This window comes from Colobus angolensis, unplaced genomic scaffold (assembly GCF_000951035.1).
Source record: "Colobus angolensis palliatus isolate OR3802 unplaced genomic scaffold, Cang.pa_1.0 Scaffold6, whole genome shotgun sequence".
Lineage (NCBI taxonomy): Eukaryota > Metazoa > Chordata > Mammalia > Primates > Cercopithecidae > Colobus > Colobus angolensis.
In genome coordinates, this window is record NW_012119598.1 from 5,375,030 (window position 1) to 5,389,415 (window position 14,386).

Genomic DNA, 14,386 nt, shown 5'->3' on the forward strand with positions numbered 1-14,386 from the left:
AGTAGCTGGGACTACAGGCGCCGCCACCTCGCCCGGCTAGTTTTTTGTATTTTTTTTAGTAGAGACGGGGTTTCACAGTGTTAGCCAGGATGGTCTGGATCTCCTGACCTCGTGATCCGCCCATCTCAGCCTCCCAAAGTGCTGGGATTACGGGCTTGAGCCACCGCGCCCGGCCTTAACTTGGTATTTAACCCTTCAAAGGCTGGCTGCAGTCTGTTTGTTTCTATCCTGGTTTTTCGTGATAAACCTGCATCATCCCCTAAATATGCAGTATATCTGGCCACCTCCGTTTCTTTGCTAATGGCATAGTAATAGAGGTGGCCAGATATACTGCATAGTTAGGTACCTCGGCGTGCCATATTCTTTTTTTTTTTTTTTTTTTTTTTTTAACCAATTGCATTCAAAAAATACATATTGAGCACCAAATGCATGCAAAGCACTTGGGAGTCAGTTTAAATCCCAACTCCGTAAAGCCTTCACCAGCATTCCCTGGGAATATTCCTAAGCTTCCTGGAGAGGTTTCTTGTCAGTAATCACTCATTTTTCCACTATTTTTCTTTTGCTAGTTTGCTTTTCATGTGTAGGTACCATTACTGCCTATGTGGTGGCAGGCAGCTGGGTGTGATGGAGACCACATTTGTGCAGCCTCATGGGCCTGAATTTGGTATGAGCGTGGCACCCCCCACGTGCTCAGTGACCTTGGGCAGGCGAGGTGGTTAGGCCTCCTGGACCTGAAGTTTTCATCTTCAGGGGATTATGGTGTAGGGATTGGGTGAGACACCTGGTACTGCCCGGCCAGCAGTGACGGGTCCACAGGCGTTGGTTGCCGACCCGTTGCCTCGGTATCTATGTCTCTGACCTCCTGTGATCACCTTGCTCTGAAATCCAGTATGATTTTTCACTGGAATTCCCCCTCTTGCTTTCAGTGAGGAATAAAACAAAGTTGGAAAGAGTTATCAATGCGTGGGCAATTAATCCTGAGGAAGGATGATTAATATGTGAACATTTTTATCTTCCTGAATGATATTGTTAAAAAAGTATAAATACAAGAACAAGCAGTTACGGTGTGTCTACACTGGAGACCACTTCACTGTGTTGAGTGCGTTTCCTTGGGTGCAGTTTTAACGGGGAACACGGAGTAATCCTGGTGGTGCCCACTAGTATGCGCTTCAGGGCTCCTTGCTGGTTTCCAGATCCTGAGCCGCCTGCCTCCCCTTTTATCATTGTTACTTATCTGTGTTAATTACCTGGACTTGAACAATCCCTCCTCTGATTTACGGGAATTGTTACTGCTGCTGTAATCTCAGTGTTCTGACCGGAACCATTTCCTTTGGGTTACCTTGAATATCCTGTTCGGGGCCTCTGATACGCAGCATCATTGGTGGACAGCAGACACACCGACCTGGGGCGGGTCCCCAGCCTCGGGGTGCGTCTGATCACAGCGCGGGCCTAAGCTCCACCCAGAGCCCTCAGGTGCCTGCAAATGTGGACCAGGGAGCGTTTTTCCCCCCCTTTTATTTTTTATTATTTTTATTCAACCCTTATGTACATCTTACAATTATGTACAATATAATTTGATGTGTATGTGCAATATGTGATGATCAAATCCATCACTTCAGACATTTATCATTTCTTTATTTTGGTAACATTTAAAATCTGTTCTTCTGGCTATTTGAAAACATACAGTAAATTGTTGCTAAATATCGTCACCCTGCAGTGCCATAGAACACTCAGAACTTACTCCTCCAGTCTAGCTTTAGTTTTGTATCTGTTCACTGACCTCTGGCTCTTCTCCCCTCACCCCCTCCTTCCCAGCCTCTAGTAACTACTGTTTTACTCCCCGTGAGGTCAGCTTTTCAGCTTCCACATATGAGTGAGATCACACAGTGTTTTACTCCCCGTGAGGTCAGCTTTTTAGCTTCCACATATGAGTGAGATCACACAGTGTTGGTCTTGCTGTGCCTGGCTTATTGCACTTCGCATGATGTCCTCCAGGCTCACCCATGTTGCCCCACATGACAGGATTTCACTCTTTTTTTAAGGCTGAGTAATACTCCATTGTGTGTATGTACCAACATTTTCTTTATCCATCCAATTGTTGATGGGCATTTAGGTTGGTTTGATGTCTCGGCTATTGTGAATACTGCTGCAGCAAACATGGGAATGCAGAGGTCTCTTTGACATGCTGATTTCATTTTCTTTGGATAAATATCTAGTCAAGAGATTGCTGGATCATATGACAGATTTATTTTTGAAGAAACCTGCATCCTCTTTTCCATAATGACTGTACTAGTTTACATTCCTGCCAACAGTGGTTAATAAAGAGTTCCCCTTTCTCCAAGGAGCATTTTTTAAAAGTCCCCTGGCAGTGCCATTGCAGAGTCAGGGTGAGAACCCCTGCTGTCATGCAGCACATTGCACTTGCCACATCTAATACAACAGTATTATGTGTCTCTAGGTTCACAGTTCTGTGGTTTAATCAGGCTAGTCTTATTTAGTTTTAGGAAAATATAATTAGAGTTGATTTAAAGATATATCATCTCGTTAGTTGGTACTTTTATCTCAAAATAGTTATTTTTCTTTTTAAAGTCCCCTCGTTTCTTTTGGCACTTAGTTTTTTGGGGTTGATTCTCCGTGAAAAGGTAGCTGTAAAACAGAATCGTTTTAATTGCAGGAACCGTAGCTTGTGTTCTCTGTAGATTTTCAGAATGCTCCCTAAGCCTGTGCAGTCTCAGGTATTTAATGTTCTCATTTCGTGGTTTGCTGTTCACCTGTCCTTCCTTATATTTCTAGCATTCTGAAGTTGTTTAGCAGTTTCAAGAAATTATTTGTATGTTTCATGGACTAAAATGCCTTTTACACCTCCTCCGTTCTCAGGTTTTTCTTTTGCTTTTAAAGTGAGTTTAAAGCCTTCTGTGAATGTAGTGTTTGGTAGTAAGCATTTCCATCCTCGCTCCCCATTGAGCTCTTGTTGGTTGGTTTGTATGACATCTTGAAGCATATCATTAAGTTAGATGGTTTTATTTTTAGGGCCACGTCTAAAACATGGCTGTGAATAAATTTTTTCTTGAGTCAACCAAGAAATGAATGACTTTGATACTGAGCTGAGCGGTAGAGAGGAAACTTAAAATGAGTTCTGCTATAATGTGATATATGTGTTCCTAAAAATCTCCACACTGGAAAATCATGCAATAAAAGCTACAGGGCTTATGGGGGAAATGAGATGAGAGGCACAGCCCACAGAAACTTTGTCATGGGCACATTAGCCTAATAGAAACAGTAGCACAATTTCAAGTGTCAAATAGTTAAGAAAAGCAAGTACTACAATAAATATGATACTTTATCTTGAAAAAGGACAGCAGAAATTTGCCTGTGGAAGTGGGCATTGGAAGGGTTTCAGCGTGTGGTTACTGTGAAGCAATAGAAGGACTGCAGTCTGAAATCATACAGAAAGTTGTAATACCTGATGTGGGTGGGCGGCTGTTTGAGTGTGTTTTGTGTATTCCTGCCTAGCCAGTTTCAGTTGGGTGCGGTTGTGCATTCACTGCCTTAAACAATTGTGCATAAATGTGTGAAATTCGCAGTGTACTCAGATTGTTCCTAATGTGTCACTTGTTTTTACAACAAAAATGATTTCAGTCCTGATGGTGTATCAGTGTCTTTCTTAGAGATGGCTAAGAATGAGCACATATAGTGAACTATATATTGAATGGTTTATACCAGCTTATATAGATTTGTGATGCATCTATCCTCATCACAGGAGCTATCTTTAGACTAATTCTAGCTCATCATTTTCCCTGTACTGGAACTATGTGCTTCGTGTAGATTTATAACATACAACTAGTTAGGTATATTTCACTCATTCTTCTTTTCAAAAATTTCTTAGCCTGTCTCCCTGCTAAATCCTAACCACTGAGGTTTTTATTGGAAGTCTACTAAAATTAGACTGGCCTTTAACTTGGAGACCCCTATGGATAGGGAATTGGAATTGAAGGAGTTGGAGCAAAGACGCTTTTACAATTATTTGTGAAGGACTTATTTAACACATTATGAAGAAAAGAGGTATTGATGTTTAAAGCCTACATTTACTTCCATGTTCATATGAAAAATTGTTCTTAAAGAAAATTTGCAGATTGTATAATCTGAATAAAATTGTAAGGTTTGTATAGGTAAATAGGATTACTTTCAATATATGTAAACACAATGTTTTGAAATATTAAACTCCATAAAGGGAGAGCTGTTAATTCTGTAGATGCTGTAGTCCTTGCTTTTTGACTTCAGACCAAAGACAACAGTGGTCATTAATATCCAAGATAGTTAAAAGCAGTTTTTGAACTCTTTTTGCAGTTGAGACCCTTCTGCCTTGAAAACATATTAAAACTTGCTAACTCTTGATTAGACAATTCTAAACTAAAATATAATTGGAGAAATATCTGTTAATCTTTACCTAGTGAAGAATAATATCGCAGACACTTCTGTCTGGATTTTGGATCCTATAGTATAGTTTCGAGTGCTTTCTTGATTCCGTCAGTAATATATTGCAAAAATTTACAGAATAGCAAGAAGATAAGATTTATTCTATGTCTCTCTCAGCAAGAAAGAGCCATTATTAACATTTCTATAATTTACATTCCTAATAAACTCATATAGAAACATTGTTTATCTATCTGTCCACATACCCCTTTTGTTGTCTTTCATTTTTATTTTTTTCATGTATGACTTTGGGGATGGGCAGTGGAAGGACATGAGCATGGGAATCAGATCTGCAGGTCCCACACACCTTTCAGGTGCGCTGCTGCAGGGAGTTGAGTCAGATTTTATGCTTTGGAGCTCAGCATGTGTAAGGTATGATATAAATGGTAGCTGCTGTGATGCACTTACTGACCTGTATTTTTAAAAATCTTCACAAGCATAATAGCTATATAATATTAAGTCAGGTACATGCGTGCCATCATTAATTTTACTCTTTCCTTACCGCTAGGCACAAAGTTTAGCGCTTTTGGCAGTTTTTCCATTTCAGAAGTAAAGCTGTTTGAATACCTTTTGTGTGTAAAAACATACCCTCATATACTTTCTGTTTTAGGAGTAAAATTCTAAAAGTAGAATTACAAGGGCAGGGGTTGATGGCCACATCTTACACAATTGCTTTCTAGGAATGTGCCGATTTATGTATATGTGCCCTTCGCTAGCCCTAGATTGCCATATTTTAAAGTTTTCTAATCTGAAGGTAGAAAGAATGTGTCTTTTTTTTAATCAGATCAATTTTTTATGTTTTAGTGTTTTCATTCCTTCATTCGAATTAGCTGTACACATCATGTGTGTGTGTGTGTGTGTGTGTCTTTTGAGACGGAGTCTCACTCTGTCACCCAAGCTGGAGTGCAGTGGTGTGATCTTGGCTCACTGCTGCCTCAGCCTCCCGAGTAGCTGGGACTACAGGCATGCGCCACCACACCCGACTAGTTTTTGCATTTTTAGTAGAAACAGGGTTTCACCATGTTGACCAGGCTAGTCTCAAACTCCTGACCTGAAGTGATCCACCTGCCTTGGCCTCCCAAAGTGGTGGGATTGATTACAGGAGTGAGCCACCACGCCCAGCCTTGTGTGTGTTTTTAGGTCTGTTTCATGCTTTGCAGTTATTAGTGCTTTAATGATAAAAATACTAGCTTTTCATCTGTGAAATTTTCAATTTTTATGTACTCAAATTTTTTAACCCTTTTCCTGTTTAAGTTCTTCTCCATCTAGAAACTTCACGTTCTGTTATGCTTTTTATTGAACAAGACTTTTGCTATTTATTGAATGGCTTATACCAGCTTATTGATTTGTGACGCATGTATCCTCATCATAGAAGCTATTCTTAGACTAATTCTAGCTCATCATTTTCCCCTGTGCTAGAACTGTGCTCTTCATGTAGGTTGATAATATATAACTAGTTAGGCGTATTTCCCTCATTATTCTTTTCAAAAAAATTTTAGCTTGTCTTCCTGTCCTGCTAAATCTTAACCACTGAAGTTTTAATCGGAAGTCTACTAGAATTCAAATTTGGAAAGAGAAATAGCTTTACAGTATTTGGTGTTCTCCAGAATCATGGCATTCCCACCCCCCACCTTTTTTGTGTGTGTGGTTGCAGGGGGAGAGGGTCTTTTTGTTTCTTAGTACAACTTGATGTTTTCTACTTGTTTATTCCATTTTTTTTTTTTAATTTTGAAGTTACTTATTCCTAATTTTAGTTAGGGATTATGGGTGTTTTCTTTTTAATGTACGTTTATTTTCTAAATAGTTCCCAGAATCTAGAAATGTTGTTGTTGAGTATATTTTTGCAATTCTTGTCCTTGAACTAAGCTATCTCACAACATCTTAAAATGCCCTTTACATAAACTATTAACTATTAGTACAGTAAGATTATGCTTTCATGAGTAATGGGTAAAATTGGTACGTGATTTTGCTCTGTGGCATTTGTGTCTAGTCAGGGTTATCTTTGCAAAACAGATTGGGTGAATTTTCTTTCTTTTCTCTGTGCTCTGAGGCTATTTGTTACTAAGCTGTTCCTTAACCTGCGTAGCCTGTAAACTGTTTTAAGAGGTAATTCGTGAATGATTTTTTCTCTTCCCTTGTTTTTTTTTTTCTTTTTGTTTCTGCTACATCAAAGATCAGTCTTGAGAATTTATATTTTTCCAAAGAATAGTCATTTTTTGAAGATACTTTAATATATTTTTGTAGTATGTACAAAGTGGTTTTTATTCATTTTTGTTAGGTTGGTATGAAAGCAAGGGAGACATTGTTTCGGTGATGAGGCCAAACGGTTACTACTGTCTACATTTAGTTAATTACACTTAGTATGCAGTCGGTGCAGGTCATTTTTACCCATGTATTTACTGGTCTGATACTCTTTATTCCTTTGTATATATTCAGGCTTCTGTCTGGTATTATTTTCCTTCTGCCTGAAGAACATTTTTTTAACATTCCTTACAGTGCAGGCCTGCTGGTAACAAACTCTCTCAGCTTTTCTCTAGAAATGTGTTTGTTTCTCCTCTGTTTTTGAAGGACATTTCTGCTGCCTGTGTGCTGGGTCTATAGGTTGACTTTTTTTTTTCTTCATATACTTCAAAGGTGCCATTCCATTTTCTTCTGTCTTACATACTTTCTGAATGTCAGTATTGAGTTCTGTTGTTCTATCTAATCTTCTTGTTCTCATGTTATCAACAGATTATAATAGGCCTTAGTTTGGGGTTTGTGTGTATTTATCATAATTAGTATTTTTTAAGCTTCTTGGATCTGTCAGCTTCTGGTTTTTATCAAATATGGAAAACTTTCTACTATTATTTCTGCAAATATTTTACTTACACACATACACCCACACATACATCCCTTCTCTGAGACTCAAATTACACATATGCTAGATTGCTTTAACATTGTCCTACAGGGCACTCGGGCTCATTGTTTTTTCTGTTTCTTCTCCTGTCATACTGCATTTTGGATGTAGCCTATTGCTGTGCCTTCAAGTTCTCTGATCTTTTTAGTATCTAATTGGTTAAACATATTCAATGAAATTTTTATTTCTAATCTTTCATTTCTGCATTATATTGATGTTTTTCTTTAAATCCTTGAGCACACCGAGATTATAACAGTTTTGAAGATGTTCTTTTCTGGTAATACTATCATCTCTCATTTTTAGTCTTTATTAACTGATTTAATCTTAGTCACTGGTGCTATTTTCCCACTTCTTTTCTTGTCTAGTAATTTTTGATTGATTACTGAACATTGTGATTTACATTTTGGGGTGCTGGATTTTGTTGTATGCTTTTTTAAAGTGTTAGATTTGTTCTGGCAGTAAATTGTTAGTTGCATATCAGTTTGATCCTTTCACAGCTTATTTTGAAGCTTTGTTAGTGCAATTTTAAGTATTCTGTATTCTAGAGCTAGATTATTTCCACTGCTGATATGTGCCTGTTCTGGGGTCTCTACTGAATGCCTCATGTATTTGATGAGGTCTCTGCTCTGGCTGATGAGGACCTCCGTCGCTAGGCAAACTTGAGATTTTTCATTTTATAGGTCTCTGATAATTGTTCTTTCCTCAAAAGTTGTTCACTGCCCAGCCTTGTGGAATTTCTCCCTGTACATGCTCAGATTGGTTCAGCAAAGGCTCAAAGGGATCCCTAGGCTCTCTGGAACTTTCTGTCTGTGTAGCTCCCTCCTTTTCCATATCATGCCTCACAAATTACAGCCTCCTGGGCCTCCCCCAAGTCATCTGTTCTAAGACAGCGTTTTTGCCAGCTGTGTCTGGGTTCCCCTCCCTGCACCTGCAGTGTGGCAGCTGCTTTCAGTGGAAAGGCGGGTGGTGGACTGTTAGGCTCACCATGTTTGTCTCCTTTCACTCTGGTAGCATTGCCCTGCACAGCCTGTGGTCCAGTGCCTGCAAACAGTTGTTATGTGTATTTTATTCAGTTTCCTAGTTATCAGTGGCAGGTGAAGAAGTACAGACACTGTTCTCTTTAGGTGGGAAGTGGGTGTCACAAGTCATTGTTGGAGACTTGCACTTTTTGAAGCAGTGATACTTAACAGATTCACCATGTCTTTTTGAGGGTATCCTTTTTGCTCTTGAACATATTAAAAGAAAATCAATTACTGCAAGAGATACTAAAATAGGTTTCTTTCCTAGTCGAATTTTATGTTAATAAATCCTAGGAAAGCCTTGGTACTCTCTGAATCCAAATCCTTAAGGAACTCTCAGTCCACAGAGGCAACTTGTGCTCCTGTGTTTCCATGAGAGTTGTCGTCCCAGGGGAGTCGCACTGATTTCCACAGTTGGGGTGGGGGGTGAGTTTTTTCTGAATCTCAGTGTTTACCATTTGTTTAGTCATGAGCAGCTAATTCTGCTCTGAAGTGTAGAGCTTACCATCCCTGGCTTGGGTTGAGGTAATGAGCTGTGTGACACTTGGCCAGTACTGAGTGTTGTGTGCACTGGGGATGGGTGGATAAGACAGGTGAGGACCCTGCTCTTACACACAGCTTAGTGGAGTGCATAGATGGTACTATAAATAAAAATACAATGAGAAAGAAACAACTTTTGGGGTGCTTTGAAGAAAACAAACCAGGGTGATAAGAAGTGCTGATGGGAGGGACCGGCATTAGGATGGGAGGTCCAAGAAGGCTTGTCTGAGATGCTGAAATTTGAGCTGCCGTTCAGATAAGCAGAAGAAACTGGCCATTTGAATTCCAGGTCATAGATGTTCTAGGCAGAAAGAAGAACATGTGCAAAGGTCCTGAGATGGGCACAACCCTGGGTGGCGTGAGAACCCTGGGTGATGTGAGAACACTGTGGCTCGATTGTCTTGAGTGGGGGGCACATGTGATGATCAGGGTCCTAGTCAGTGCTGGCAGTCTGGGACTCCAAGACTTGATCCTGCTGTGAATACTTCTCTACCTAAATAGTGCAAAGTTCAGTGTCACATGCCCTACTCAGATGAGTAACAGGGAGTGCCAGGAATTACATTGGGGTGGGATGTGGTCGCTGAAGCTCCAGCAAGATCACAGAGTCTGAAATGAGCAGGGACCTCACTGGCACTAGGAGGCAACACAGTTTTAACACAGCAGGCTGAACGCCAAGTCGAGTAGTCTTGGTCAGCATGAGCCAAAATGAATCCATTTTTAAATTAGCAGAACCACGGATAGTTCCGTAGGCACTGTCGCCTCAAAGAAAATGCTGAGCTTTTTCTGAGACTCACATATAAAGGCTACATAGACTCCATAGCCTGGAAATGTTGCTTCGGTGGAAGGAAGCCGCCAGGAAAACTGCTGGGAGGGTTTAAGGAATGTGTGACTTTTACATAGAGAAAGGAAAGACACAGTGAAAGCAAGAGCAGTTCAGAGTTGGGGAGGGCGGACCTGAAGCCAGCCAGCTTTGTCCTGGTGGGAGGCAGGTGTCTTAGCCATTTGGGCTGCCATAACAAAATACCGTAAACCGGGTGGCTTGTAAATACACAACAGAATTATTGTGTTAATTATCCTCATAATTCTGGAGAGAACCCTAGGATCAGGGTGCTAGCAGGGTCAGGATCTGCTGAGGGCTCACTTCCGGGTTCACAGATAGCACGTTTTTGCTGCATCGTCACATGGCAGAAGGGCCAGGGGGTATCGGCCCTCATTTATAAGGGCACTCATCCCATTCCTGAGGGCCCCACCCCCATGACCTAATCACCCCCCACAGGCCCCACCTCCTCAGACCATCACCTTGTGGGTGAGGATTTCACCACGGGAATTGGGGTGAGACACAGGCATTTGGGCCATGGCACCAGACCTTCCCTATGTTGCCAGGATGCTGCTTTTTGTGCTTGGATATAGCAGCAATTAAAAATCCAACTCAGGTTGAGGAGCTCTTAAAGACCCACAGAGCTCTCACTTGGCATTACCAGCTGTTGGCATGTGTAGTCTGAAGGAACCCCCTTCTGAGAATGCCCAAAGTCTCCACATCTGTCTCCTGTCTCAACATGCCAGCACTGTGTCACGTAGCCTCTGCCTGCTTCTGCACGGCATTGTTCCTGGTGTGATCTCTCTTTAGGCAGGGAAATCGTTGCTGTCGGCTGTCACCTAAGTGACAATGTCTTCTCACCTGCACTTTTAACAACAACTGCTGTGCTCATGTGTGTTTTTATTGATTGATTTTTAGTTGTCTTTCATTGTGTCCTGTGGTCTGGCTTCCACTGTTCATGCCATAGTGAAGCATTGCCAATGCCTCTCATTTCCCCCTACGTTACCTCTTCTGCATTCTCCTCCACCTCTGCAGCACGTGCCCCTGCAGACACATTCTCACTGCTGTGGCCTGCCCTCCTTCCTTTGAGGAAGCCAGTTACTGCCTTCCTGCTTCCCTGCTGCCTCCTGGCTCTGCCTGTGCTCCTCCCCAGCACTGCCCAGCCGGCTTCAGCAGGCTCACTCTCTGGGTCAGTCTTCCCCTGGGAGCTCATACTGTCGGTTTAGCCATTTTTGGCACCAACCCCAAGTACCTCTCTCCAGCCCTGACTTCCCTCCCCTGATCTAGATGTGCACTTCGGGCCGTGCACATCTCCACCTGGATACTCACCCTGGAGGAGCAAGCGTTTCTCCCTCTCCTCCTCCCTCAGCAACTCCAGGCTGCCCTGTGGAAGCCCCTTTCCCGCTCCTCCAGACTCACAGGTTCAGAGCATCCAGCATCCATTTCTGTAGACTCAGAAGGTTCCTGGCCATGTGGACTCTGGATCCCAGTTGAATGGGGTGAAGAATGATGGACAGAGGGACAGAAGGAGACAGCAAGTGCAGGCTTGTGAGGCTATGATGGGACTGAGACTGGAGGATGGCACAGAGGAGAGGAACAGATTAGAGAGGGTTCCTGAGGGGAGACAAGATTGCCAAACATTTTTAAACAAAGATGAGAGAAGGATCTGGTAGGGAAGAGGATGGAGGTTAAAAAAAAAAAGTCTTTCCTGAGTTCCTTGGAAGGACTCAGCAACACCTTGGCTGACTGGTAACATCCGACCCAGTGGTCTTCAGTTAGAACTACTCCAGGCTACAAGTCCTTTGGAAACTTGTATAGAGATTTGACAGCATTGGGGTGACAGAGGTCACTGTGTCATTAGTCATATTGACAAGTCCCTGAATAGTAGTGCGTATTCCAGTGTGGACTGGAAAAGGAATTACAGTGCATCCTTACCGTGGGCCTCGCCTGCCACGCAGCCTTTGGAAAGAACAGGAAGCTATGTTCTGATAGAGAAGCCAGTCTAAGATATTGTCAAAGGAATAACCATGAGAGGTAGCAATGTATATTTCTTGTATATGTACAAGCAAGGCAACAATGTATAAGATATAGCAAAACCCTGTGTCTAGTGTACTGCCATGTGTGCTTTTAAAAGCCAGGGTGATGGAGAAGTCTGCCCTGATGTTTGCTTGTATATCCGTGGAGATGCTCTGGTGGGGCCCCTGAGAAACCAGCCCCAGTTTCTAAGAGGGCAGGGGGTCCTGTGCAAATAGGATCAGGTTGTGGGGGGCTTTCACTTTAATATCTTTTATATTTTTAGGTTCTTGAACCATATATATGTATTATAACCTCTTTAAATTTTTCAAAAAAGTTAATTAATAAAAAAGAAAACCTCTAGCAATTAAAATAGTATTTCCAGCAGTTGAATGAAAGCCAGGTTGTTTTGCCAGGGAGGTTATCTGGCTCCTCTGAAACGTCCATTCTTGAGTTTTCTGGTGGCTTTGGCTTATTCTCTTTCACTTTGGAGGAAATATTTCTGATTCATAATTCTTCATGCTCCGTGCTCAGAGAACTTCTGCCATTGCTGATGTTACTGGTAAAGCCTGATCTGGTTTTCTTACATTTCTTTCCTTTTTTCCCCATCCACTCTGTGCATTCATCACCACATTAGATCATGTCTGGACAATTCATGTAGATAGGATAATTATTTGCATTCTTAGCCAGGCGCAGTGGTTCATGCCTGTACATCTCAGCTGCTTGAGAGGCCAAGGTAGGAGGATCACTTGAGGCCAGGAGTTAGACCAGCCTGAGCAACATAGCAAGACCCGGTCTCAAGACGCTGGCAAAACACGCTTGCTGCTGTTAAGCTGTGACATATGAGGGAACGTTGGCAGGATGCTTTATGTGGTGGGAGAGAGGAGAGCTATCTTCAGCTGCTTAACAGGGCTGTTTGAAAAAGGAGTGGAACTGGGACGAGTAGATGGACTTTCTGATAGTCCCCTCCCAGGGCAGCTGGACACACTCCTGAGTGTCCCACGGGGCAGTGGTCTGAAGTGATGGCTGCCACACAGCTCTGTGACCCAGAGGGAAGGCTGGCTGCATCCGTGTGTCTATCCAGTTTATCTTGCCTTCGGAAAAAGAAGTTTCGACTAGATGGCCTTGACTCTAATACTAAGATATTTTCCTGAATCATTTTCCTTTTTTCTTTCAGCTTCTCAAACCTGGAATAGACAGTCTCCACGAGATCCATTCTCTCTCGATTCTGTCCTTTAAAAAAATCTCTTAACTGTGTAGCCTCCTTTCAATGAATACGTCTCCATCTATACTTTTTAGGCAAGGTGAAACAAAAGAGTGATTTTCTTGTCAGACATTGAAAGAGAAAAAGTGCCTTTAAAAGTAGACTCTGGCTTTCTAAAGGTTCAAAGTTTTAATGTTCTTATATGAATACATTAAATCCTAAGTGTGTAATGAACATTTTTATCCAGTTCAAAGATGACACTTGGGAGTGAACTGGTGGTGGGACGTCACAGACTACTGTGATTTCAAACTCTCGGCAGGTACCTCTCCGTTCATGGATGCATTAACAGCCAATGGGACAACCAGCATACAGACGTCTGTTACAGGAGTGACGGCGGCCAGCAAAAGAAAATTCATTGACGACCGGAGAGACCAGCCTTTTGACAAGCGATTGCGTTTCAGCGTGAGGCAAACAGAAAGCGCCTACAGATACAGAGATATTGTGGTCAGGAAGCAGGATGGCTTCACCCACATCTTGTTATCCACAAAGTCCTCAGAGAATAACTCACTAAATCCAGAGGTGAGAGGCACTCTTGGGCTGGCGTGGGTTTCACGCTTCGCGCTTCTCCCTGCCTGATTTCCGGGCCTGCTTGGCGGAATTGGCCCTTCCTGTGCTCTTTCTAAACCTTCCCTTTGGGCCGTCTCCCGATGCCACCAGAAGGGAGGGAGCAGAGAAGTCGCGGGCTTTGCTCCGTGCCACACCTCGGATGGCCATGAATTCAGGATGCTTGGAGTGTGCTGCGTGTCCATCCCCATTCTCCTGGGTGTGGGTCCACCCAGGGCTCTGTGCCTCTGGTCCACCTCCTGCCTGGAAGCTCTTCATCTGGCGGGCACAGGGCTCCATGAAGGCACGTGGAAAATGTGTGTGCACGCGCCTTGCTTTAGGTTTCATCAGATTCTGAAAGGGTTCTTTGTTCAGACAGAATGTAAGTGCCCCGGGGGTCCCAGTCCCTTCAGAATATTTACCGTCTTTCCAGTCCCCAGATACTCGTCAGCGGCTGGAGCAGAACACACAGCGGGGCCTTCCACGCGTGCTCATTGCTGGCAGTGAGTGCCTCGTAAGGAAGTTTTCTAGAACTGGTTGTGGGAAAGGTTAGAACATGAATTTTGTGAAGTTTCTAGAATTGGCAGTATTTGAACCTAACCTATACCTTTCCAAAATCTTAAGTCCTAGTAGTTTATGAGTAGCTAGCTTGAGTTTTCTCCAGACAAGAAAACCTAACTACAGAAAGTCTGTGTGTTTGCCCGGGTCACATAACAAACCAGTTCAAAGTTGGTCCTTGGTACATTTTTAGACTGCAGAGTCCCTTCATTAGTTATTTTTAAATGCTTCACAGAGATCATTTAAAATGATTTTATGCCCTA

General features: G+C 42.5%; 1 protein-coding gene across 4 annotated transcripts in view; it reads left to right on the forward strand.

Annotated features, from left to right (window-relative positions):
* The window catches only part of CDYL (chromodomain protein, Y-like), a 260,878-nt gene that overhangs the window by 227,335 nt on the left and 19,157 nt on the right, over window positions 1-14,386 (forward strand). For all 4 annotated transcript variants that reach the window (XM_011962628.1, XM_011962627.1, XM_011962629.1 and 1 more), the window contains one exon: window positions 13,282-13,541. In XM_011962628.1, coding sequence (XP_011818018.1) covers window positions 13,282-13,541 — 260 coding nt within the window. The remainder of the gene's footprint in view (window positions 1-13,281; window positions 13,542-14,386) is intronic.